At 39.9% G+C, this 27,430-nt stretch overlaps 1 protein-coding gene across 1 annotated transcript; it reads right to left on the bottom strand.

The window, feature by feature from the left end:
- Positions 1-19,873: 19,873 nt before the first annotated feature.
- Positions 19,874-27,417, bottom strand: psat1 (phosphoserine aminotransferase 1). Its single transcript, XM_086076300.1, has 9 exons — positions 27,215-27,417; positions 25,713-25,773; positions 25,442-25,511; positions 24,558-24,763; positions 22,665-22,837; positions 22,363-22,532; positions 21,517-21,645; positions 20,683-20,820; positions 19,874-20,175 (listed from the first exon to the last, which is right to left on the bottom strand). Exons 1-9 carry the CDS (start codon positions 27,278-27,280, stop codon positions 20,073-20,075), a joined length of 1,116 nt encoding a protein of 371 aa, XP_085932426.1. The 5' UTR covers positions 27,281-27,417; the 3' UTR covers positions 19,874-20,072.
- Positions 27,418-27,430: the final 13 nt, after the last annotated feature.

Raw genomic sequence — 27,430 nt, 5'->3', positions numbered from 1 at the left:
GGGCTGGATATGAGTGTCAGTGTGTAGATGTGTGTGTGTGTGGTGGTAAGAAGGGAGCGGGAGGGGGTCAGGGTATGGTGACTAACACTCGGCCTTTGTCAGGCTATGACTGCTTCTCATCAGCACAACAAATCCAAAAAATGATGAACATATTGCTCTTGTCCAGTACGCCACACGAGGAGATTTATTTCAGCTAAGGTGAGCCGTGTTTCATTTCGTGCATGTCCTTAAATGCAAGCCAGAGCACAGCTGGAGTGCTGGCTGTAAAATCCAGTACAATGAGTAACCGGTAAACCATAGGCTGGATTTGCACCTATGCGCTCGGCCTGACCCAATTCGCTTTTGTTTTTTCCCACTCCCGTGAGCATAACGCATAGCACGAGCCCAGTTCCTAAATATCCATTCATCCATTTTCGATTCCCTGTATCTTCGTCAGGGTCACAGGTGAGCTGGAGTCACCTTGAACTGATCACTAGCGAATCGTAAGTCACATATAGGCAAGCAAACAATCACACTCGCATTGACACACACTTTATCCCTCATAAGGAAAGTGTCCAAGTTTTGGCTTTTGGCTTTTTATTAATATTAATATCAAATATAAAGCATATGACAAAAATCACTGAGTGAGCTGAAATTGCACACAATTGTCCAAAAACATGTTGAAGTTCAAAATGGCACCGTCCAAAATTTCAAAATTATTACTGTCAATATTATATGTGGGAAACAAATTATTATAGTACACATGAGTAAAAATGTCCAAATTTTGGCCCATTGACTCCCATTATAAATCATGTTTTTTTTCTCTTGTTTTTCGATGCGCTGTACACCTGATGTGTTATAGTTCATTTCCCGCGATTACCCAATTTATCCCTTCACTGGGGCATCAACTAAACGTAGAAAAAAAAATTGACTTAAAAGTCATAAAAACCATAATACACCTGATGGCGCTAGAGAGCTAATCATCCCAATATAATATACCAAAACAAGAAAGCACGGTTGGGATCGAGAGCTCAAAATTACCATACGAGGGCAAATGCTAGATTGTTATCCGTAAACACTCGCTGGGAAGATGTGGATTTTCAGCAGATTGGGTTAATTTTTACCCAAGGTTGAGTTAATGATTTTGACCCAGCAGATTGGGCTGAAGAGCTGATGCTGGTTGCCTTTTTGGACAGTTCGATAATAATGTGCTGAAAACATAAAAAAAAAATTTTGATTTGCTACTAACACGCCCCCCCAGAGGGCGGGAAATTCAAACCCGAATTCAGTCTGAAAACTGTTGGCCAGAGTACCCATTGTGAACAGCTAAATTGATAATCCACCACCATGAGCGGACCAGAACATGATTTTAATTTTTATTTTTATGATGGAATTTATTTCTGTGGGAGTGATTTGACCCAATATTGGATAAAAAAAAAAATGAAAAACTGTTGAACCCAATGTATTGGGTCAAATCCTCAACCTAACCTGGTCATAAATAGCCTAGCATTAGTCCCTTTTAGTTATTTCACCCAATTTGGGTTACTTTTAAACCATCTGTTTTAAGAATGTATTTATTAAACTTTCAGAGTTTTTCCTTTGTGTTGTGAGGCAAAATTGGCGTTAATAAATCGTCAAAAAGATCAGATAAAGGCACCAAAACGTAATTGCAGTGTACATCTTACTTAGTGGTAAGGAGTAAATATTTGTATGTTAAAATGTCAAAACTCAGTCAAAACGACATCTGATGACACCGTTTTAAAGGTCACTGGAAACTGTTTCCTTTGTATATTACCTGCCCTACAAACTACAAACGTTTTGTGTGCTGCACAAATAGAGCAGTTGTTGCATCAAGAGTCATGTTTCCACCGAGCGGTAAAGTTCAGTGGCTTGCATCTGCACTTTTTTCGCAAGGGTAAACCATAATCTGGTTTGTGTTTCCGTTGCGGAATGGGTTGTGTAGGTGCGACAGGATGTGAAGCTCCAGTGAATTCAAGTATGAATGTAAACATAAGACAACAATGGAGGACATACGGAATTTTGTGTTGTCGGGAAGACGCAATCAATGGACTGCAGCGCTTCGGGATCCCATTTGGGTACAACGGCAGTTGGTACTGGAACTCGTAGTAGTGTTTAAACGTCTCTCTATGATCATCAGTATGGCACTAATATTAGTTGTTCGACGCAGAGGATGAAGAAAATATGACCAGTAGGATAAACACTTAGTTTCTCTTCCTGGTTGCTTAAAGATCTTCCTGAGCAATTATCCTGGGTGCGTTTAGAGTGAGTTTTCCTTCCCAATCTTGTTGGAACAAAACGGTATTTGTAAATTTTCCATATTTATTAAGGCAATGGTGATTGCAACATGATACAGAACGATCGGCAATTAGGAAAAGACTGTTACAGACAAAAACAGATTAGGATATAAACTGATTTTTTATTTTTATTTTAAGATAACGTGCTCACAAATTATCCACCACCTCAAAAACGACAAGGAGTTTGCAACTGCTATGTAGCTACCAGACAAGCTAAAAGCTAGCCTTGAGGAGGCTATTACGATTGTGTAGCATGTAACGTGCTAGTCATCTGGACTAATGACAGTAAGCACACATCCTCGTCATGAGTGGGGTCAAACATTTAAAAAATCGGTAAAAATGCGTCAACATGCCAAATACAGGCCCGGAAAGTAAAAATCCTGCCACCGTTTGGCTTTAGCCTCAGTTGCTAGTTAGCTAGCTCTCTAGCTAGCTCCCATGGTGCTCGTTTACCTGCTAGGGAGCGAGACAGCTAGCTAGCTAGCACCCATGGTGCTCTTTTACCTGCTAAGGAGCTAGCTAGCTTGCTAGCACTAGGGGCTAAAGCCAAACTGTGGCAGGGTTTTTACTTTCTGGACCTTGATTTGCCACCTCAAAACAATATGTTGGCTCCTCCAGTTGATTCTGGGGGTGGAAGTGGGGGTGGGGGGGGGGGGGTTCTGCTGTTGAGTCTAAGGTCAGTAGGGTTCTCAAGGTGTATTTACTATAGGACCAGCCTGCCACCATGCTAGTCTCTCGGCACATGCGATAAGAATACATCACCTGTCCATCATGCTATCTTTTTGTGTGTGTGTGTGTGTTTGTGTGTGTAAGGAGCGGTCGCTGTTACCTAATCATACTTCAGCGAGCACTAACCGGTGGTCCGTGTTCTCAAATCTCCTGTCCTTACCGCAAGCTGCATCTAAATCCTCCATTGTCGCCTCCTTAACACGTCATTAATCCCCGGCGGTCGTCCTCTTTGAACGGGGCGCTCGCGTGAAGGGATAACCAGACAGGGAGACGGAGAGGCGGAGGCAGCACTGGATTTACTCCGCCAGCAGCAGGTTAATCCTGCCTCTGCACAGTGAAAGCGCCGCGCGTTTGTGCGTGCGTGCGTACGTGTGAGCCGTGTACGACATTTAAGGATGAGCTCAATCACAATGGCAAGCCTGCGGGAAACGTCAGCATCTGGTGCTCAAAGTCACCCCGGCCCCTCAAATGGAGTCAAATTAGCTCCATGGCCACCCTCATAACTCAAAACACTCATATCTCAAATCATCTATCCCCACTGAAAATAATGGAAATGCCATTGATCCGTTCCGGGCTCCCATAAAAGAGCTGCAAAAAAAAGTCTTAGTGTGTTTTTTAATGCAAAATAGTTACTTGTGCTTGTGTGAGTGATAAAAAAAAAAAAGATTTAGGTTTTGCACTTTTTACCATTAATGAGTTGTACATGCGCAAGTTGTCAGGTTTAGGCAACCTGGAACATTTAATAAACAGAGGTTGTTGAGAACGGAAAGAGATGTGCTCAGTTTCAGTCTCTTATCGCGCTCTGGACATACTTCCTCTCTTTTTATTGGATATTCACTATTTACAGAGCGATTGCTGTTCTAAAGGGGAGGGGTCACACACAACAGCAACCTCAAAGCAGTCACACATACAAATCATCGTGCAGATAATAATGTCGACATGTTTTTCTTCAGCACTGAAAGTTTCAAAGTCAAAGCTTCAAAAGTTCAATAGCAAAATATTCCAGTCGTCATCTTGTGATAAATTCTTGTTTTTAAAAATGCAACACAGGAACAACCCGGCCAATCAAAAGAGCTTGTTTCAGTTCTCAAACCTCAACCTCATTAGAATGCCGGTCACAGGGGTCAACGCCACGTGAGAAAATGTAACTACGGTGATTTTCTGTAGGTTAAGATATTTTTGTTCTTATGAATTGTTTTCCTCATTCAAATACACATTCCAACATTTTTTGTATTGTTTTGGGTAGCATGGTATGGATTAATGGCCATTAATTTTAATAGAAAAAGATGACATTTATTATATTCATATTTTTTCAATCAGAAGTTGCATCAGACCCCCCTTGTGCACTCTCGTGTAAAAACATGAAAGACATATAAATGCGTCATTGGGAGTGAGTGACTATGTTTTGAAAAAATGTATTTCAGCCCGCGTTAGCGCAAGCAGTGTCCCACTTGACACAGGAGAGAATCAGTGCAGTCCAATAGTTCAAATAAAGTCAAACCACATCCATATCTGCTGCATTCAAAGGGTTAAGCAACTTTTCGCCGCTACAATTTTCCTGGTCTAAAACGTCCTTTGTCTGGGTCACCTCGTGGCGGCAGGCAGACTTTTCACATTCCGTCTCCTCTTCCATCTAAAAGCCTAATCAGCCACTCGGCAGGGCCCTGGCCACTAACCAGGACTAATTCTGCCTCCTGCCGGCTGGTGACACATGCTGGGGCCGCCATGATTGGCTGTTTAGCACCGGGGGGTACACCTTGATTGTCTGCTTAGCATATTTTCCCGCCTTATTCTTATAGCACATCGCCACGCTACGCAGGGAAAAAAAAGGAAAAAAAAGGAGGACGTGGCGGCAGCCGACGCTGCAAAAATATCAGCCGCCTTTGTGTCCAATTTCCCCCAAACGGCCCTCTGTTCTTCGCGGCTGCGCTCGGCGGATTCCCGCACGAATGTCACCCAGACGAGCAGAGGCGAGCTAATTAGCGGTTAGCCGTGTTTGTGTTCTCGGCCGATGACAGGATCATTTAGTCTGGTCTCCAGCTGGCTGTGTTTGCCGGTGCCATCTCATTAGCATGGCAAATTAGTCCCGCTCAGTCAGGGTTCTGCCGCGCCCGATGAGAGGTGACTGGAATATGAACCAATCAAGCGGGCAGGAAAGTCGCTGCTAACGCGTCGCTTTTGTTTCTGTTCTCTGCAGTTTAAAGCTGAAAATCGATTGCAGCATTGATATTGCGCTAATTGGTTGTGGTTATTGGGATAGCACAAGATTGCAATTATTATTCTAAAATGTGCCCATCATGGGGGGGGGGGGGGGTTAACATAGCATAAAGTGACTTTGGAAAGGTTGTCAGCAAGGAGAGTTGGATGCCTTGCTCAAGGGACCTCAGACACGTTTTTTAAATTTTTATCACCCCAAAAAATAAACCGGTAATATCGTAGAAGGTATGAAATGGAACACCCCGAGTCACAATTAATCGATTAATCCACAACTTGTCCAAATCCTCAGAATTTCAGCCTCTCATTAGTAAATGTTCTCTTTTCTGGAGTCCTTCGTGTAAGTGTTTAAATTTGGGGTGTCAGGCGATTAAAATTAATCGCATGACTTCAATAGTTAACTCACAGTTAATCGCACATTTTATATCTGTTCTAAAGGTACAATAAAATGTACAATCAAATATTTTTTCCTAAGTTTTCACACTGTTGTTAACATAAAAGTAGAAAAAAATTTAACTAATGGAAATATGGATGCATCTTTTTATCATACAGTAATTTCATAATAATTCATAACAATTGTTAAAATTAATAAGATGTACTGCACTGTAAAAAAGTAGTGTGATATTGATTTGTATTGAGGTAATTTTTCTGCCACTAGATGGCATAATTGCACTTGTAAGACATTGGTGACATTTTTCTTTTCATTTTAAGAGCTATCTAATCTTTAACATGAAGTAACGTGTGAAAGTCTGTACATTTTTAAAATTGTAAAATACATCTTGACCCCAGTCTCCACAAATATACGCATTATTATTACATTTATTACTGCACCATTTTGACGTGGAAGCGTCTGCTGCGTTGCCATTGGAGTTCCCCCAGTACAGGCTTTCCAAGTAAGGAGCGGTCATTAATTGCGCGTTAAAAAAAATAGTGGTGTTAAAGGAACTTTAAATTAACTCAAAATTAACGCACTGATTTTGACCCCCCACCCACACACACACACACACAAAATAAAAATAGAGAGAGACTAGCATCGCAACAAGCAAGTGAAGCAGAAAAGTGCCTGTGAAAAACGATATCTTAATTTAATATGCCGTCATCTGATTTGTCTCTTATCGGCAGGAAGTTATCGATCGCTGAAGGGCTACTCGTGTGGCTGCTACCGACACGATTGTACGTCGCGAACAAAGAACACATACGCCGCAGCCTGCACAGCATCATACATGACGGGGGTCACCGAGGGCGTGCGAGTACATTTGAGGTGCAGCAGGTCTGCGGCTTGCTTTCCCCTCTTGTGTGTTTTACTCGTGCAAGTCAATCTCAGACAGAAGCCGCCAGTATCTCCAGTTTCATTTGTCGACAGAGGTGGGGATAAGGAGGGAGGCGGGGCGGTCGGGGGTTAGTAATGTAAGAAAATTGGAGGATTAGACGGCGAGCTCTCTTCCTGTCTGACCCCCCCACCCCCGCCCCCCACCCCTGCTCCCCTCATGCTGCTGTCCAACTCAGAGTATAATAACACGGGCCGACATTCTGATGATCCAACGACCCCCCGGCTTCTCGAGCCTGCTCTCTCTTATCCTTAACAGATTTGTTACAGCTCTTCTCTCACGTCGTTTTTTTTTTCTCTCTCCTCTTTGGCATATTAGAAACCTGCGCTCGTCACGTCCACTTAAAAGCGGGATTTCACCTCGTCTCGGCCTCCTTAATCGCTTGGTTCGCCTCCTGACTGCATCGTTCACCTTTCGGAATCGAATTGGATGCTGATAGCTCTGCCAATGTGTTTTACTAGAACTGCAATGTGTGACAGTTTAGTTATCGGATGACTTTTAGGTTACTGTTTTTTGGGTCTGAACGATTTTGAAAATTGCAATTTGTTTGTCAGAATGATGTAGGGGTGTGGCAAAAAATTGATTCTGATAAGAATCGTGATTATCATTTAGTCCGATTCAGAATCGATTTTAACTCATTCACTGCCATTGACGGCTATAGACGTCAAAGATTCATTTGAAGTTTAACATTTTTTCCCCACTTTTGTTAACAATAGTATGAAAACCTAGAAATTATTTTTTTGTACATTTAGAACAGATATAACATTTGTGATTAATCGTGAGTTAACCAGTGAAGTCATGCGATTAATTACGATTACAAATTTTAATCGCCTGACGCCCCTAATTTTTAATAATCTTTTCTTTGAAATGTATTTTATTAAAAAAAATTCATTTTTTTTTTTTTATAAAGAAAATATTATTAAAAATTAGGGGCATCAGGTGATCACAATTTCCAATCGTAATTAATCGTATGACTTCACTTGTTAACTCACGATTAATCACACATTTTATATCTGTTCTAATACAATAAAAAAATCTAGGTTTTCATACTCTTGTTAACAAAAGTGGGGAAAAATGTTAAACTAATAGAAATAGTTCAATTTTTTTTTACGTCTATAGTGACAGTGAATGAGTTAAATGTCCCAAAATCAATTTTATTTAAATTATTTTATACTGTCTTACCCTTCCCAGTCTGTGTGGAAAAATCAGCACTGCAAAAATCCAATGATGTTGAGAATAATAAGTACGATTAAAAAAAAAACTCAATGCCGTAATGTAATGCAATGAACTGCGATTATAGCAATTTATATCACAGAGGGAACAAAAAGACTACTACTTTACAATCCTCACATAATTATAGAGCTACAACTACCAATTATTTGAGTAATCAATTAATCAGTCGATTATTTTTCGATGAATAGAATGGACATCATTTCAAATCGACAGTGAAGAAACTAATTATGATTCAGTTACTGGTTTGGTCTGTAACGAGGAAAATAGGCACTTTGATCATTGTTTTCCAAAGTAATTGTTTTATTTTGAAAACGGTCTACTTTCATGAGGACTACAGAAATCGGAGGATATGTATTTACATTTTTGAGCATTTTGAATTTTTTTAAATATAAAAGATATCTAAACAATTCATTGATAACAAAAATAATCAATTTATTTGTTGATCGATTAGTTGTCGATTAATTGTCGCACCTCTTATAACAAAATCCATTTTATAAGCGCAAAATGTTTTTTTCTAACAAGGTCCACGGAACACAGCATATGCAAGCTCCTTACGTACATGGAAGCAGAAAAGTAAAGCTCATTCGTAAGAAGGCGACATGATGCAGGTCACTGAACTGTGGAGTGAGCTATGAGGAAGGTTCTCAAAATGTACACCGAGAGGTCTGAAAGGGCCTAAATGGACCCGCAATTGGACTCTCGCAGGGCGTCATCAGCCCAGATTGGAGGCCATTAGGGCCTATTTAAAAGAATTACTTCCTGGATGCAATCAAAAACCCTGATAGGTAATCAATGGCAACAAGATCAGCTCACAAAGGCAGTCCATGTGTCTCAATCAGCCACCATTCAGGAGGACAAGCACATCGGTCCAGGACAGAAAGTCTGTCTGAATGCAGATCGAATGCAGATATACTGCGATACCTGAGGCAGGTGTAGCAAATACAAAAATAGCATCATCGCCGCAAGAGTATCTATGCACAAGTGTGATCTGCAGAGGACAGTGATCTATCAGGGGACACATGACCCCCCCCCCCCCCCATGAGGTTTAAAAGGAGAATTACAGGACATAAAACAGAGAGAGAGAGAGAGAGAGAGAGAGAGAGAGAGAGCGTGATGGAGGGAGAAAAGTGGTAAAAAAAAATATGAGCGGCGACGAGTGATGGGGGAGTAATGCAGTCGGGGACAGACAGGTTGATTTATTTGACAGTCTACTTAGCCCGGCCCTGTAAACACACGCGCTCGCTCACAAACACACACACCTGCCGCACCCAGCGAGAGTGATGAGCGGGGAGAGGTTGGTAATGCTGCTCAATGATGTGGAGAGCGTTTAGTTCTGTGTGAGTGCACAGCAGCCATGCAGGCTGGCAATGCGGTCCAGCAGGCGCGCGCAAACACAAAAAAAAAGGTTTGGGTGGAGGGGCAGTATGCCTGCTTCATTAAATGAGCAGAACGAGTAAGGTAAACAAATATTCACGTTCTAAAAACAGTTGGGTCAAAAATAACCCAAATTGGGTCAAAACAGGACCGACCCAACTTTTTGGGGTTATTTAGTTAACCCAAAAAGTTGGGTCAAATAAATAACCCACAAACAAGCCCCCCAAAATGGGTTGCTTCGTGGGTTATTAATTTAATTTAATAACCTTTTGGGGTAAATACATCAGAAAGTTGGTTCAAATAATTTTTGACGCAATTCAATTGGTTCATTCAATTAACCCAAATAGTTGGGTGAAATGAATAAAACACAAACAACCTAAAAAAAAAATTGGGTCACTTTGTGGGTTATTCATTTCATTTGACCTAACTATTTGGGTTTAATAACTCAAAAAGTTGGGTCGGCTCATTTTTGAACCAATTCAATTGGGTTATTTAATCAACCCAAAAAGTTGGGTCAAATAAATAACCCACAAACAACCTCCCAAAAATGAGTTGCTTCGTGGGTTATTCATTTAATTTGACCCAATGTTTTGAGTTTAATAACTCAAAAAGTTGGGTCGGCTAATTTTTGAACCAGTTCAATCGGGTTATTTAATCAACCCAAAAAGTTGGGTCAAATAAATAACACACAAACAACCCTCTAAAAAATGGGTTGCTTTGTGGGTTATTCATTTAATTTGACCCAATGTTTTGGGTTTAATAACTCAAAAAGTTGGGTCGGCTCATTTTTTACCAAATTCAATTGGGTTATTTAAGCAATGCGAAAAGTTGGGTCAAATGACTAACCTTCAAAGCAACCTCAACAAACTGGGTTGATTTGTGGGCTATTAATTTAATTTGACCCAACTATTCATTAAATTAATAACCAATTGTTCTGTTGGTTTATCGGTTATTCATCTGTCCCAACTTTTTGGGTTAAATAACTCAAAAGATTTTACGGTATTTACTTTCACTTTACAGGGACAATAAGTCCTTGAAACAATGTGCCGAGTGACAAATAAAAACAATTATAATTTGGTTTTTAAATGATGTAAAATGTAATAAAAAAAAAAAAACTTGACTGTCCTAATTCCGGCGGCACGGTGGCTGACTGGTTAGCACGTCCGCCTCCCAGTGCAAAGGTTGTGAGATCAAGTCCGGGCTTCGGCCTTCCTGGGTGGAGTTTGCATGTTTTCCCCGTGCATGCGTGAGTTTTCTCCGGGTACTCCGGTTTCCTCCCACATTCCAAAAACATGCATGGCAGGTGAATTGGACACTCCAAATTGTCCATAGGTGTGATTGTGAGTATGGTTGTTCGTCTCTGTGTGCCCTGCGATTGGCTGGCAACCAGTTCAGGGTGTACCCCGCCTACTGCCCGAAGCCAGCTGGGATAGGCTCCAGCAACCCCCGCGACCCTTGTGAGGACAAGCGGTACAGAAAATGGATGGATGGATGGATGTCCTAATTCCACACACAAAAAAAACTGTTCACTCTTAATTACTCTTGGGCTCCCCCTAGTGGCCTCGGGACCCTAGGCAGGTGCTCATCGGGCTTACACCTTGAAGCGACCCCCGCCTGCCAGCATTGTGATACGTCGAGGAGCAGAAATTAGCAGCCGTGGCGGAGCTGGAGAGAGCACCGGGGAGGTGCAAACGCATATGCAAACAGAGACAGCGCAATAACTTGATTTATGAAGTTATATACACGGGTGCATATAAATGCAGAAAGCAACAGAAACAATAATGGCCCTGACACGATAAAACAGCGTCGAGAAGGGGATATGAAACACACTGCACCCCCCACCCCTGCAATAACATTACACGCCATCAGCCCTCAGAAGGCCCGCCAGCGGGAGTCCCCAGTATAATAAAATCAGATTAAAGGACAATCATATTTATTTCTAGTATATACAATATATCAAGGTTTCTCCGCAGCTCTTACTGTGATAGGCTGCGAAATGGGAAGCCTCTGTGTACTCTTTTTCTTCTAAGTTGACATTAGGCTGCGTTTAATGAGCTTCAGGTGTCAAGGAGTCGGCCGGCATGTGTTGGCGAGGCTTATTGATTTATTGTTTCCTGACAAGTTTTGTTTTTTTGTGTTTTTTTTTTTTTTTTTACTCCCGACTTTTCTTATTGCCTCGCTGTCACCGCCGCCACTGTCATTTCCGAATTATTCCAGGTGAATAAAAGTGTCGGCGCGGCGAATCGGTGTTCAGTCAGATAAAATATTCGAAAAAATACAAGGTCCCGGAGCGCTTAATGTGAATTCTGACACCCGGTAGAACATGACAAAGAAACAAAAAGCGCGGCAGGATGAACAACATGTTGATTCATATGGAGATTAAAAAGTAAAAAGTGCAAGTCAGCACCAGCTTTTTACGATTTGTAGCCCATTGCTACTAAAATGGAGATTCTGGATTATTAATCATAATAATCCTAATAATAATGCATCTGATTTCTATAGCGCTTTTCTAGACACTCAAAGACGCTTTACAATGGAATGGATGCATTATTCATGCACTCACACGTTCACGCTATGGTGGCGGTAAGCTACTTAAGTAGCCACAGTTGCCCTGGGGCAGGCTAACGGAAGCGTGGCTGCCAGCCTGCGCCTACGGCCCCTCCGACCACCAACAAACCTTCCATACACCAGCGTGGTTAACACTGGGGGCAATGTGTGTGAAGTGCCTTGCCCAAGGACACAACGACACATGACTCGGGGAGAGCGGGGATCGAACAGCCGACCTGCCGGTTACCGAACGACCGTCTCTACAGGCTCATTCGTATTCTTCACATCATGGATTTTTTCAAATAAAACAAAATATTCGAAGAAAGTGTCACTTAAGATAAAAGTCCTCATTTGTTAAGATCCCAATGAGCAGATGCAAATCCAGTTTCAACAAGATTAGCAGCGCTAGCAAAAAACGAAGCTAGCAATAGCACTGCAAGCTGACGTTAGACACGCAGCCACTGCGTTGGTAGCGCGACTTATTTGTAATGGAGTGTAACTAGAACACTAAAAGTTAGCAGCAGTTTAAAATTTTTTTTTTTAATGTTCTATTATTTAAAAATCAAAAAAAGGTGATAAACCTACCCGTTGAGCAGAAATGTTGCTAATTCCGTGTCTGAATCCTCAGCTACCTCACTTCTTCTTTGCTAGTGTTGAATTATTAACATTGTTTTTCTGTTTCAATATATATTCTTCAAAGTGTTTTTGATTTTAGTTAGATATGTAAAACTGTTCCCATATGTTAGTGGAATGTGGTCTGTTTTCCCCCTAAGGAAGTGAGGTGTCTGACTTAATCTGAATAATCTACAGGGCAGATATGAGGGAATCTCTGGTGCGAAGCTGCTACAGAGTTCAATAGTTTATCTAGGAAGCCAATAATTTACCTCACATCTGTTAAGGACTGAAAGAACTCAATGGGAGATGGCCTGATTGTATCTCACTTTGCTGACAGGACAAGATCAAAGGGGGGGCACAGTCTCTTCCTCGGGGGCTGTGCTCTGTGTGGAGTTTTATGGGGGGTCCCTGGTGCAGGGAGGTGGCGGGGGCAAGGTGTTTGCCCACATCCTTGAGGAAGTGTTTAAGATAGGGAGAGGGGGTGTGTAGACTTGTTTAGACAGGAAATGTCACATGTTCTGATAGACCAAAAGGTACTTTCTTTGTCAATGGAGGGGGTGGGAACGTTTTCTGTATATATGCATGCATGAACTTTGAGAAGAACACATTTGTGGGTGAGCTGCATGATTGAGCAGTAACTCCAAGTGGCTTTCAGAATCTGAAATAAAGCTGGCAAACTTGTTCACAGATTTCAACTTTGAATTTATTTGAACACGCAGAAATCAGAGAAATGATTTCCAACACTAGTCTTATGCCCAAAATGTATTTATTGATTTATTTTAATGAAATTGTAACAGGATTATTTTTCTCTGGAAGCGTGGAACAGTCAATGTGGAGTAAACCATTTTTGACTGGGCTATGTCATTCAAACGTATGCTGCAGTCGTTCGAACGTATTGCTAAAATCGTTATCAGCAAAGTCGTTCGAAACATAAGCTAAATGCGAAAAACATGACATTTTTTACCTGCACATGCACAATCGTGGCATTAGCATCAAATGACTGTACCGGTACGTTCGAACGATTTTACCAATACTTCTGAACGACTGTCAACATGTTCCAATGACTGCTGAGTCCAAACTGTTCAAAGTACTTCACGCTTCCCTAATTTTCTCATATCTTTATTCTTTTACATTTGTTCTCCTTTTCATGGGGCCGGTTTGTCCTTGTTAGTCCGACCGCTCCTTCCTATTGCTTTGATTCAGACCATTAACTGCAGAAATGACTCACGATGTGTTCAATTCCGATACTTACGTTTGACATTTTCCATAACTATAGATCATTTTGCATCGCTAAAAGCCGAGCCCGGGGAGCATTGGTAAGCTGTAATTGTACCTAATGATTGTCAGATAATGTAAACCACTAGTAGGTGTCCCTTTGCTGTGCTTAAATGCCACACAATTATGAGCGCGGCCCGAGCTTTGGCAGGCCAAGACGGTTGGCTGGTTGTCGAGGAGCGAGATTGCACATGTGAGTGTGTATGAACAGACGAGTCATCTTATTTACCCACCTAGGTGTTGGGGGTGGCCGTCGCCCGCCCGGCTAAATGCCATGCAAATGCTGCCGGCGCCGTCAAGCTGCCAATCACGCCGCCATTGGCATTCACGGCGTGCCGTCGCAGCATTTACGGCGCCTGTGATCTTTTGAAAATGAGAAATAACCCCAGTATGTCCATGCTGGCCAACGACGTTTAAACAATGCTCCCCCCCCTACCCTACCCCACCCCACCCCAACACCAACCCCCTCCTCGTCCCCACAATCCCAAATGGGGCGAAGGCAATGGAGGTAAGACGTCCATATTGTGTCAGAGGAATGATAAAGACAACACAAAACGGTGCAAGGGGAGGCGGGCGCCGCGCAGTTTGGTTAAAACGATGGCGTTGACTCTCACGCCACAGGCTCATTATGATGATGTGATTTGCCGGGAACAGCCAGCAGTGGTTTCCCGTCACTAATACCAGCTCCCCCGAGCCTCAAAACAGCGTTTTATTAAACTTTATGAAAAGGCTTAGCTTTCCAATTTAGGAGTGCGCCTGCTGAGGACACAGGCGTCCAGAGGAAACACTGCAGCACGACATCACGTGAGAAAACACAAACATTCGGAGAGTTTTGCACCACTACTTTATCGCCATTTACCTTTCATTTGAAGCACACGTTAAACCATATATTCTCCATTGGCATGTGGAGAAAAAGAACACTTGTCAGCATGTTATTCATAATATTTAAAAAAGAAATATTATGTAAATATCATATATTCAATTTACAAGTTTTTGGATAACACAATTAGTGCTTAACCGCCCCCAAAAATTATAATTGTTATTTTTTATTTATTTATTACTTTTTTGTTAATCCACTAAGGTTGGGCGTAAATTGATTGAATGAATATAAGTACTCAGAATTTATTATCTATTATGTATTATTAAACACCAACAAAATTAGCCTGTGCTAAATGGTTAGCAATCGCGATTAGCATTAGCGCACTACAGATTACCACTTCAGGTAAGCAAACACTAACTTATAGTTTACACATACATCATTATATTTATATTACTGTACACATGTCTTAGTGTCTTAAAAGGCACTTACAGACGATGCTTCAACATGATTCCATGAGTAAACAACGGTATTCACCTATGCTAAATGGTTAGCAATCGCGATTAGCATTAGCACGCTAGCAATTACCACTTAAGGTAAACAAACACTAACTAACACCGGCTAACAATTCATATCTGTTGATTATCTTATTTCAATTTAACTCACACATTTTTGGGTTACTACACTGGTAAATAAATAGGATCATTTCATTTTGTTATTTGGATGACATTTGCATATCATTTAAATGTCATACGACTATTTTGTCAGCATGCTGAAGCATGTAAGTCATTTTTTTATTTCATTTCACTCCATAAACACTGCTTATCCACTGTCGTTACATTTAATTTAGCATATTGTTCTATAACACAGCACGCAAGACACGTCAGCCGCACGACTGTGGGCACTTTTTTCATTCCTATCCTGGTTGGCAAAAAAGAAAAACAGCTCATTAACTCCACTGTCTTTGCTGACATTCTGTTATCACACACCGACAGACACACACAGATAAACACGCACATTAAATATTCACTCAAGTATTGACGTTGGCAGGCCGACAGCCGCATTCAAACACACACACACACACACGTACACACACATACACACAAATCACCTGGTAGCAATTAGTCTCGGCCCACAAGATTCCCCTCACTCATTTCACTTAGCTGTATAGTGCAAATTAAATTTGTCGTAGCGCGCTGTCACTGATCTCTCTTCGTATGTCGGCCTCACACAGTGACACACATGAGAAAACGCACACACACAAACGCACGCGGCCAATACTCATAGATACAGATACAATTTAATTCTGTCATTTGGAGTTGTAAAGTGAGAAAGCGGATCGTAGGAATGGACCACTTTATCGTAATGTATTACTTTTGGCTGTTACAGCATTTTTAACATCTTCATCTTAATTACAATTTACAACAATTTCATCAATAAAAGCATTTTATGTTATATTTTCTTATTATAACATATTGCATGTGTTATGTTGTATATTACATAATAATTTTCCAGTCAGAAACTATTATTTAAAAATATGCATTTGTTAACAGTATAAGTATTGATAGTGATCTTCCCCGACCATGAATTCCAAAAATACGCAGATAATTGTGCTATAATTTCCTTATAATTGCCATGAAAAGCACAAAATATTCCAACTTTAACTTTTTACTGCTGAAAATTGCAAAATTATTAAAGTATCCCTTTAAAAACTAGAGGATCTAGTACAGAACCTTGAGGAATGCCAAATCTAACATACAGTCAAATCAACCAAATAATTTCTGCGAGCAACAGAAAAATGTGATTGTGTTTCAGTGACATTTTGTATTGATGAAAATTACAAAATTAGTAAAGTTTCCCTTTAAAAACTAGAGGATCTTGTACAGAACCTTGAGGAATGCCAAATTTAACATACAGTCAAATCAACCTGTGACACCCCAAATAATTTCTGCGAGCAACAACGAAATGTGATTGTGTTTCAATGACATTGTGTATTGCTTTAAAAATGTTCATTTAATTTCACAATGTGAAGGAAAATCCAAGCCTTATGTCACCGATCTGGATTAGATTCATTCACCGCTAGATAAAATAATCCCAATATATTAAATAATCCCAATATATCTGTACTCGTATGTAATAAGCGCAGTTAAGCAATCTCATGTACTTTTAGCAAGTCGCGAATGAGTCAGTGGTGGCAAAATTGACATCATACCACTTCACATCAATGGCGCGCTGCTGCTAATTGACGACACGCTAATTGTTGCTCCGTGATTTAGATAAATACTTGGACAAGTGAAATGCTCTAATTATCCCAGGCGTGTTTGTGCCACCGTTTCACTTGAGATGGCTGCACAAGGAGACAAGCTAATTAGGAGCCATTTCCCCACTCCCCGCTCATTAATAACACACGAGCAATTAAAAGGAGCCACGGAGGAACGGGGTGCACCGGGTGCTAACAAGATTAGCCACATGGAGCGATGGGTTTATTACAGAGACAGACGCGCGCGGGGGCGTGCGCGCACACCAGAGTACAGTAAGTCGGTGCTTTGAAGAAAATTGCCTTCTCGCAAGTCATCTGTTTATCTCATCACAAATAGTAATGACCGGATTAAAGTGGAGATGAGATGAATGCCAGGAGCGATTGCAAGTCTTTGCCCATAATATGTCATCACTGGCCACAATATTAGGCGCACCTGCACAACAATTTGTGATATCTCATTCAAAAGCTGCATCGAAAATGACGCCTTTGCAAAGACAATAATGCTCCGTTTTGAGGGACATTTTAATGAATGTTGACCTTTTTATTGCTTGTATGCACAATTGTGGTGCTTTGAGCTACTTATCCATCCCAGCCTCCCCATCTAAAACAACAACAACAAAAATTTAGTATTTTTTTTTAAATAAGGAAATAGCACTCTATAATATATCACTAAAAAGAGAGTAATAACACAATTCAGTAGAGTGTATAAGAATTAAACAGTTTGTGCATCATGCTTCAATTCAGTTCATCGTGCTGCTCCTTTTGCCAAGTCCAGCATCATCTTCTAGGCCAGGAACTGTCAGATGCTCAGGACACTGAGAGCAGGGGAAGACTCTCGCCTCATTTCGCACAACAAAACGCTACAGTAATTCTTTGGACATGACAGCCAATTCTGATTTTTTTTTTTGAATCGATCTTTTCATTGTAGTAGTTCACATGACAAAACAAATGTGACTAATGTGAATGGAATGTGTCTGTGAAGTGATACAAATGCGCACCAGAATTATAATTGTTTTGAATTTTTCATTACAGTCAGTTTTAATTTCATTTTGAGGTTTTTTTGGATTTAGTTAGTTGTAATTAGATTTTTGAGAACTTTTTATTTTATTATTTTTCTGAATATTTCTTGAGTAGAAGATTTAAAAAAAAAAGCGTCAGTAAGTATTATGTAATAAATAAAAATTAACTGCAATTCAAAAATAATTGTTTGACCTTTCTTCTTCTGTAGGGACGCACAGAAAATAAATACACTTAAAAATCAACCCCGTCACCGAAAGCTCGTGTATGATATTGACAAAGACAAAAATGGACATTTTCAACATATTTCTAGCTATAGTTTTATGAATGCAAGATGTAGAGCCGGTTAGTTTTTTTTAAGCAGTTTTAATTGAATTTGTTTACATTAATATTTTTTAAATTTTAGTTATATTGTATTTTTGTTTTCCGTTAACCATGAAAACCTTGATGCGCACAAAATAACACAACATCAAGTGGCGCAGTGTTTACTGAACTCAATATGGCTCCCATGTAGGGGCTGATCTCATTTCTCTATTTTCATGTGTGGGACAAATGAGACTATCGTTACTCGATTACGCCGGGTAGGATTGTGGAGTTAAGCGGAGGGGTGTGGTGGACAAGACGACGGACATGTGCCGGCAACATCCCGCGCCCAAAAATGGACCGGCCGTTCAGATAACTCACAAAATTCCCGAAGGCCAGTCCGCCCCAGGTCAACGGTTCTGCAAAAGGTAGGGCTCCGCCGCTGTGAGAGTGGTCACAACCAGCTTCAACCACGGCCAATCAAAGCAGCTCCAATCGTTCCTTTAAATGCAGCGCGGCGAGTCGTGCCGTCGATTCTCAACATGGCGAAAGTAAATCTGTGCCGTGAAGGGGAAACTTAGAGAACGCCCCTACAATGTCCTCCCGTAATATTCTTAAATGCACAGTGTGATGATAGAAAGTAGTTCATGGATGAATTTGCAATTTAGCGGGCCTCCTCCTCAAGCAGACTGCATGTACAGTATCTATACAAAGCAGAGTTGTGTGTATACGTGTCATGAAATGGAGCGTATAAAGGGCGTCAGTCACAGTAGTAACTTTTCCCAGTGCAAGCGTGTCGCTCTTGACAAGAGACTCAATCAGCCTACCTCTGCTCACTGCCCCCCCCCCCCCCCCACCCCTGCCCGGGGCCCGATCCATTGCTGCAGGCTAATCTCCACTGCAGGATGTAGAGGAGCCGTTTGATATTGTCTTCCCTGGTGTTTTTCATTACCGCCGCCTTAGCGCAGCCTAACGCTGGCTTTAGCTTTCACATTAGCCCGGCTCGACGCCGCACAATCCCGTCACAAACTCCCCTCTTTCACTCTAACCCAACTCGCCTTGCAAAGCCCGCCTGCCTACTCTCGTTTTACACTTGGAGGTTGTTTTTTTTATGTCAAAATTTTTTCTTTTTTTTACCCAGCAGATCAGTGATTTCCCCACCTCTGTACCAAGAGATCAAGTGGGGAAAAAATGTAAAATTTCACAAAAATGATTACAAATTATATATATTTTTTATCTACTTATCAATGCCAGTGATGTAGCCTATAGTGACAAGTAGAAGGTACAATTGTTCTGCGTAGCAGCCCGGTTGCCATTCTTTCAGTATATACATACATACATACATATTTACACAAATGCATATATATTAGGGATGTGACGGTATTATAAACACCGCGGTAACTCGGTCTCAAAATTCTCACAATAATGCTGCCAAAGTAGCGTACTGAATGGCCAACTGTCTGAGAAGTTAAACACTGCCCTCTGCTGTCGACTTGAAACTCATGCCAGTATATAGAGGACGTGTGTCTACCTTTATATAAGTATGTACAGTATACTTATTGTGACATTTTCCTCATTGAGCTTTTTTTTTTTAATGAAAGCATGTCAGAGACAATAAAGACAGCAGGAGAAAGAACATGTCCCGTTTATGCATTTATAAAGGAACCTTTTAGTAAGTTTTCCCACTTGCAAAAACATATTGATACCATTCATCGGTTGGATCCCTATACATGTCTTATTAAATAGCACCACCTGGTGGCTATATTTAACAAATTCATCTTTCTCTTTACCATCTATCTATTTATCCTAATTTTCTGATAGGAACGTTGAGACAAGAAATGACACAATAAAAAAAATACAGATAGTATTGCGGGGAGTAAACAGGTTAATTATTTATGGTATTTACATTAAAACAACATTAGATGATCGACCAACTGTGTGTGTGCTTGTTAGAACTGGTTAGCAAAAAAACAAACAATCAATGTTATCTACATCCACCATTGGTCCACAATTTCATTTTTATTGTGAGATTTCTTCTTAAAGTCTGCGAGTTATCCCGGCCCGGTTCACTGGTGTTCTTTTCGGAATTCCTTCATGTACTTGGCCAGCGCTTCTGTGTCCTCGAATGTGACAGCATTGTACAGAGAAGCGCGGATACCCCCAACCGACCTGTAGGGGGAGACAAACTGTTGTCACAACTGCAGCAGCTGTCAATTGTACTTCAAAAATAGTGCAAAGTTACCCCTAATTACTGTTGCTCCTCACTAGATTACGGTTCATTTTTTGCGAGTTCGTTACATCGTGGATTTTTTTTTCAAGGTGTACTTTTATTGGCAATGAAACAGCAAAAAAGAAGGGTACTACACGAATATTACACTTTAATGTCAGATAGGGAGCCGCAAAATATCATCCTGCCTGCCCTATATTGACAACATGAAAACGTTTTTGGGAATAAGGCTAGAATTTCATATCTGAAAAAAATGAATCACTTTGGTGTGAATACTTTCTGGATATGTCGTATGTGTACTCTGTCACTGTTGCATTGGGGTTTTTTTTTAACCAGATTTTCCTCTGGCTTCTGGCTAGATTGGCCAAAAATATTAACAGATGCCTTTATATGTGTATCTGTCTACATGTGGACAAAGACACTACAGGTAACAGTGGCAAAATTCGAACCTGTGTCCCTTGAGTGAGATCATTCCGCATTTGGATGCGCCGTTCAGAAACTCCTTTTCCAGGGCATCGTTGCCCTCTTTCTTCCCAACACGGAAAGGTATATTCATCCGGCTTCGGCAGGCCTCGTCGACCGGACAACTAGTGGGTAGAGGAGGGGGAAAAAAATACATAAGCCAAATATGAATTTTGACAGACATTTATTAATTCAAGTTTCATTTGTGGCCTTTTTGTGTTGCATGATTAACACAACTAAAGGGTTAAAAAAAATATATATATATTGTGCAATTTCCAATTTGTTCAAATGCCATTTTTTCCCAAAGGCAGTACAAAAAAAAAATGCTCCATGTTCCAATTGTCATTAATATAAAAACCTTTATTAACTGTACACACAACTTTTGCAAATGAGGGCAATATTGAGTGAAAAGAGTTAGCTTAGATACATTTGAGTCAAACTATTTTTGCGAAAAACACACTGCTGTAATGTTTCATTGCAGAAAGAAGCCCGTGAGCTATGGAGGTAAGTTTACGTATAAATTAATATCCACCGAATGCATGGGGTTGGTTGGTTCGTTGTTTTATTTATTGCGTCACTCATGGCTCTAAGACCTTTGAAAAAGAGTTTAGTAAGATGACATAACAGTTGTTTTCTTGTGTGGTTGGGGACTCTTTAATCAATGGCAGTATAAATTAGTGATTTATTTTAGTGTATTAAATTAGCGGAACATATTTTTTGTTGAATTTCCTAAATACAAGGATTCCACCAAGAAGCAACGATATTTTGGTGTATCTGTCAATATTAGCCAAAAATGTGTAACCAAAAAGTTTGCTACTTACGTATAGAAGCCGTTGGAAGAGTTGATGATGTCATAAATCAAGTCCGACTTCCGCTGGTTGAGTGTGGCCATGGCAGCCGCGCCGCCATTTTTCTTGATCCACTCCAGAACCAGACACATAATGTAGATGCTGTGCATGAAAATGCTCATTTTAAAATACCGGAGAACCACAACATTGACGAGGATGGGCCTAATGAAATGATTGTTGTAATGTTCATTTATGTGAAATTGAAGGCAACACAGTTCCAATACATTGTTTAATGTGTTAATGTAAAATAGTCATTCTTGCCATTTTTCTAAATATTTTTGCGTTTTATGTACCAGTTGTATAAAGGTTTATACATATCTAATGAAATATCAGTGCTAGTTTTGTTAGCTCGTCGGTTACATATTATGTGTTAGCATTAAGCTCAGAGGTGGCAAATCCAGGTCCAGGAAGTAAATACTCTGCCACAGTTTGGCTTTAGCCTGCCATGGGAGCTAGCTAGAGAGCTAGCTAGCTAGCACCTGAGGCTAAAGCCAAACTGTGGCAGGGTTTTTACTTTCTGGACCTGGATTTGCCCCCTCTGATTAAGCCAGCTGATTTTTCACAAGTCAAAGATAGGTGTGTCACTTTGTTTTTTGTGTTAAAGTTAACTTCAAATAGGGGTGGCAATATGCAACATGAAGCCAGCATTCTTTACTAATTCTTTTTTTTTTTTTTTAAGAACTGTTACAATAAAATCAAGCAAGCGGCAGCTTGTAACTCAAAAAGCTCTTAAGTTGAAACACTCAGAAGTCAAGGTACCACCGTCCTTTTGAACAAAGAGTGAGACACAGATCAGTGCTTACTTCGTGGTGTCACTACCTGAAACAGGGCGGCGTGTTGTACAGCGAGTTCATCTCGGCCTGCACTTTGTAGTCCAGGATGATGGGGCACTCTTTCTGGGCGTGGCCTATCAAGTCCTCGCGCACGATGACCACGGTCACCCCGGCGCAGCCTACATTCTTCTGAGCGCCCGCATAAATCAAACCAAACTACAAAGAGAAACACGTCAGAATTAAATCGCTTTCCACTGATCCAGACAGAGGGAGCCTTTGTATAAAGAAAAATCTAGTGGGACAAAGTCACTAGAGCTCGATTAAGTTATTTGTTGTATATCGCCTCACCTTGGAAACGTCCACGGGCCGCGACAGGAAGTTGGATGACATGTCGCTGACGAGGGTCACGCCGTTGGTCTCGGGCGTGAAGTTGTACTCCACGCCGTGCACCGTCTCGTTGCAGCAGTAGTACACGTAGGACGCCGCCGGGTTCAGGTTCCAGCTGCTAGGCTCGGGGATTTCTGGAAGGAGACGTCATATTCAAGAGGTGTTAAAATTACCTTATACCCTTTGATAGTATTTGGCCAATAGTCAAAATATACGATTTACTTTCACAAATTTGTACTTTAATTTAGTGATTTTTTTTTTTTTTTTACTTTCACAGCCTACATTTGAAAACAAATATCTGCACTTCATTTACAGTTGAGAACTTCACTGAATACCTTATAAGATGAGAAAACATGTCAAAACACGAACCCAGGACACATTAACGCAATGATGCAACACATTCAGGGAGGCGCTAGATATTCCGCATCCAGGTGCTAAATGCAGGGCCTGTTGGAATTTCAGTCCTATTTTTTTTCTTCTATCGTTTTTACTTTTTGGTAAGAATGTCCAAATATTGGCATCATTTCACACTTAAACAAGAGAATAAAATGCTAGGACTACTGCAAAGCATAACTACAGTAACGTCTCACCAATTTATGTTAGCCAAGTTAAGCTAACTTTTTTTCTTCTATCGTTCTTTCTTTTTGGTAAGAATGTCCAAATATTGGTATCATTTCACACTTAAACAAGAAAATAAAGTGCCATGATTACTGCAAAGCAGAACTAGAGTAGCTAATGTCTCACCAACACAATGTATTTATGCTAGCTAGCTAAGTTAATATAGCCTATCGCCGCTACTTAGAACGTATTATAATGCCCCCACAAGTGGTTATTGAGCAACAGAGCTGGCAGTTGACTTTATTGAGGGAAGGGGAAAAAAAGGGTCACGACTCACAAAATAAAGACATAATAAGCACATTCATACAGAAGTACTCAAAAGTATGCTAACAGCTCAGCTAGCGGTTAGCCGGTTCACAGCCAGCACTAATCTGAGCTCTCAACTCTCATTTACGAAAATATTAGATAGCTGCAGCCCTTTTAATTTTTTGTTGTTATGCCACGTTGTCAAAATGAGTATTGTAAATAACTGCCAGTAAATTACTTTTGTATTGAAAGTAAATTTCAGAATCTGTACTTTATCACTTTTATTTCAGGAATAGTTAAATCAGTTATTTTACTTTATACATAAGTATGTATACTTCTAGTTAAGTACTTTTCCCAACTCTGGCAAATCATAACATTAACTCTGTGTATACGAATAAATTTGAAAACAACTATAAAAGCTGTAATAAAAATCTTCAAGTAAAAACGTAGATTTGTAAGCCTAAAACCTGAAGACGTAAACATTGCTAATGTGTCAAGATTTGTGGTTCTTTTTGAAAGTTGCGTATGTCAGAGTTGAATGCATGCAAAGACAATTTTATTTACTTTTTTTTATTTTCCCTCGTTTGACTGAATGAGCTTTTCATTGACACGTTGAAATGTCTGCGCGAATTCGGGAAAATGAAGAGGCACATTAGATCAACCATGAAGAACGAGGGTGCCACATTCCAGAGAGTTTTATTGGCCAGCCCGGTCATGCACCGCCATTACACAACAGACTGGGAAGGCCATTATGCTGTCGCATTTTGCTGATGTGATTGTTAAGCAGAGTACACTCTGTTGAATCCCTCTTCTGATTAAAGTCACTAGAACAACTCAACTTTATTTGGGGGTCGATAGAGGCGCTTAAAATGGGGCTGACTCCCATATAATGAGTTTGAACAACCTTTAGTGGCAGACAACAATTAAATGCTAGTTTGCATTTATAAAAACATGTTGCACGTTCAATGCAATGCAAATGCGTGCACTCACTCGTGTAACTATCCAGCTTCGGGTGAACTATGTTGACTTTGCCGTATTTCTCAGCCTCTTTGGCAGCCTTCGCCGACCACGTGCCCGTCACGATGTAGTCGGCGCACTTGTCCTCCTTCAGGCCCATTAGATTGAGGGCAACGCCGCTGAATTGGCCCGATGCGCCGCCCTGCAGGAACATCACCTTGTAGTTGTCGGGAATCTTTCTGTGTGGACGACAACAGCTTGTTTTGGACAGAATGTGTGACGTGCATTCGAGATCACGCTGATAGAGCTTATTTGATACTTTTGAACATTATTATAAGCAATAAAGTCATAATAATAGTTTATTTTTTATTTTGTTGTTGAATTTATTACAATTTCTAAATTATTTCATTAAAAAAACAAGACTATTTTTCAACAAAGTGATTATTATTACTAGTGATATAGTAACTCATTTATAATTGTTATACAAATTTCTGTGTTTGTAACAGCAACATTAAGTATCATTTTTATTAATAAACTGTATACATTTTTTAACATTACCATCGGCATTAAAATTATGCTTTACATTTGTAAACATTATTAACAAACTTTTTTAATTAATGCTTCTTTTTACCCTTGTCAGTTGTCAACATTTGTCATAATAAATTTTTAAAACGAGTTTTTTTTTTTTTTACATGATTAACTTCATTTTAAAATTAAAATTAAAATAAAGAATATGAACACCTTTTTAAACTAAAATACAGGTTTTACGTTCCTCAACATATTCATTACTCACCTAAGGTAAATTATAAATATTAATATTTATCACAATTATTGCTATCATCACCTTTAAAGTAAAAAAAAAAAAAAAAGATTTCATACTTGTCCAAGATGTACATTGGGACAACATTTCTACTTACAGCAACTCTCGTAGGAGACTTTCTGCTTTGTTTATAATTTGCATGAATTCTGCCGATCGGTGGCTCATTTCTAGAGGGAGCAAAAGTGATTTCAGTGTAAATTAATTCATCGACATCCATTCTTCTAATAACATGAAAAAAAAAATAAAGACAGCAAAATGCATTAGAAATGACCGGCTTTTTGTTATCGCTTAAATATGAAATACACATGAGCAGTTTTCAGAACAATATGGAGAAGAAAAGTGTATAAAAAGGGGGCACTTCTTCTTACCAAGAACACTGATCCCAATGCCACTGTAGTTGAGGAGCTCCTCCTGGGCTTGAAGCAGCACCTGAAACATGTGACCAAATAAAATAGGTCATGGAAACATAAAGGCGGTTGAATTGTTTACAAAACATTAGAAAGCTGCACACTGGAGTCCGGCTGATACGAGACGCTGTGGTGCCTTTGTTAAGAACGCTATAGACTGAGTGAAACTTTGACAGGTTAAGTGTTGTACAGGAGATTTGTGTCCCAAAAAATATTTTGCAAAGATTACAAAAAAAAGAAAGAAAGAAGGAAGTTCAGTTTAATATCAGAGATATACTGATTATAATTAATTCATCCATTTTCCAAACCGCTTATTCCTCACAAAAAGAAACCAAAATACCACACCAGTCAGTGTGACTGAATGTCAGTATTTGACATTCGGAATTGGGGGGTGAATTTTCAAACAATAATCTTCAATTTGATTGGCAAGACAGCAAAACGAGGAAAAAACGTTTTAACTGAATGTGAAAATGTAAATAAAAGAACTGAAATAAAAACATTAATTATATTATGAATTAAAATGATTTATAATTTTAAAATGTAAACAATAAATCCCAGGTGGATTTGCAAAATAGCAAATAACAGTAGACTGGAATCTAATAAACAAATTTAAAATATCTGTAAAAAATATAACTAAAAGATGTTTCAAAAAGTTTTACAGCAAAATAGAAAATAATAACGCTGATAAAAAAAAACAACAACATTTTAATAAACTGTAAAACCCTAAAAAGTTTTAAAAGAATTCTCAGGTTGATTTGCAACATAGCAAATAAAAACTTTTCACACAAAAAAAAAATCAAATCAAATCCAAATCCTAATCCTCAAATATATGTGACCTAAATATTGAACCATGACTGCAAAAACGCACTTAACACAAAAAAGAATACATATTTTTCCAATTAATAGCAAATTCCCTCCTTAAAATAAGACTCTAAACACGTCAACCGTGAGTGCAAAATTCAAGCCAAATAGGCACATAATGGGGTGGCTGGCTTTTGCTTCAGAAAACGAGCCATGCGAGCCATGCGGAAAAGACCTCAATGTGCAGTTGTCTGGCACAAACGGATCAGAACGTTTCCACATGAATAAAAAGGAGGCAGGCTGATGCAACTCGGCTGCATGTTTTCAGCTTGTTGCTGAGCGATGCTAAAGTGTCTCCCGCTGCTCATTCATTCAATCACGTGTAAGCTTTTTTTTCCCCGTTTCAGGAAGCACGGACATTTTATGTGCACAATTTGAACAACCGCACACAATTTAGCAGAAAAGACTACATCATACAGTAGCCTACAATTGCACATTTTGATTGTACTACACGTACAATATCAACTATACTGTCCACCTTATTTATTTTTTGAAATTATTATTTTTATTATTGCTTTATTGTTTTACAGTGTGCTTAAGGGTCTTGCAAGGCGCTCATTAATAATTTTTTGGGACGTCGCTAGCAAAAAGCTAAAACTTACCGGCAACGGAAGTTTAGCGGGCCCGGCTCCAAAATGGATGGTTTTCTGGTTGGCTTGAGGCTCCATGTTGCTTAAGAAGGCCACCAAAAGAGAGAAATGTGGGAGAAAGAGAACGAAAGTAGTCGCGAACGTGGATGTCTCTCCCCCGGCTGTTCTCCTCCGCCACTTAAGCGAGGCGGTGACGTCACGCAGGGAGGTTGCGCTTGCTGCGTTCAA

The sequence above is a fragment of the Leptonotus elevatus genome, chromosome 5 (genome assembly GCF_054856555.1).
Source record: "Leptonotus elevatus isolate MCC_2025b chromosome 5, RoL_Lele_1.0, whole genome shotgun sequence".
Lineage (NCBI taxonomy): Eukaryota > Metazoa > Chordata > Actinopteri > Syngnathiformes > Syngnathidae > Leptonotus > Leptonotus elevatus.
Note: the sequence above shows the minus strand (reverse complement) of the source record. Positions and strands in the feature narration are given on the sequence as shown.

What these genes read in the sequence shown, in the direction of transcription:
- psat1 (XM_086076300.1), bottom strand. Translation starts at nt 27,280, where the DNA reads ATGGAGCCTCAAGCCAACCAGAAAACCATCCATTTTGGAGCCGGGCCC. An exon ending in GAAGCTGGATAGTTACACGA is followed by an intron (nt 22,838 to 24,557) that starts GTGAGTGCACGC and finishes GTCTCCTTCCAG; the next exon opens with AAATCCCCGAGCCTAGCAGC. An exon ending in ATCTCACTCAAGGGACACAG is followed by an intron (nt 20,176 to 20,682) that starts GTTCGAATTTTG and finishes CTCCCCCTACAG; the next exon opens with GTCGGTTGGGGGTATCCGCG.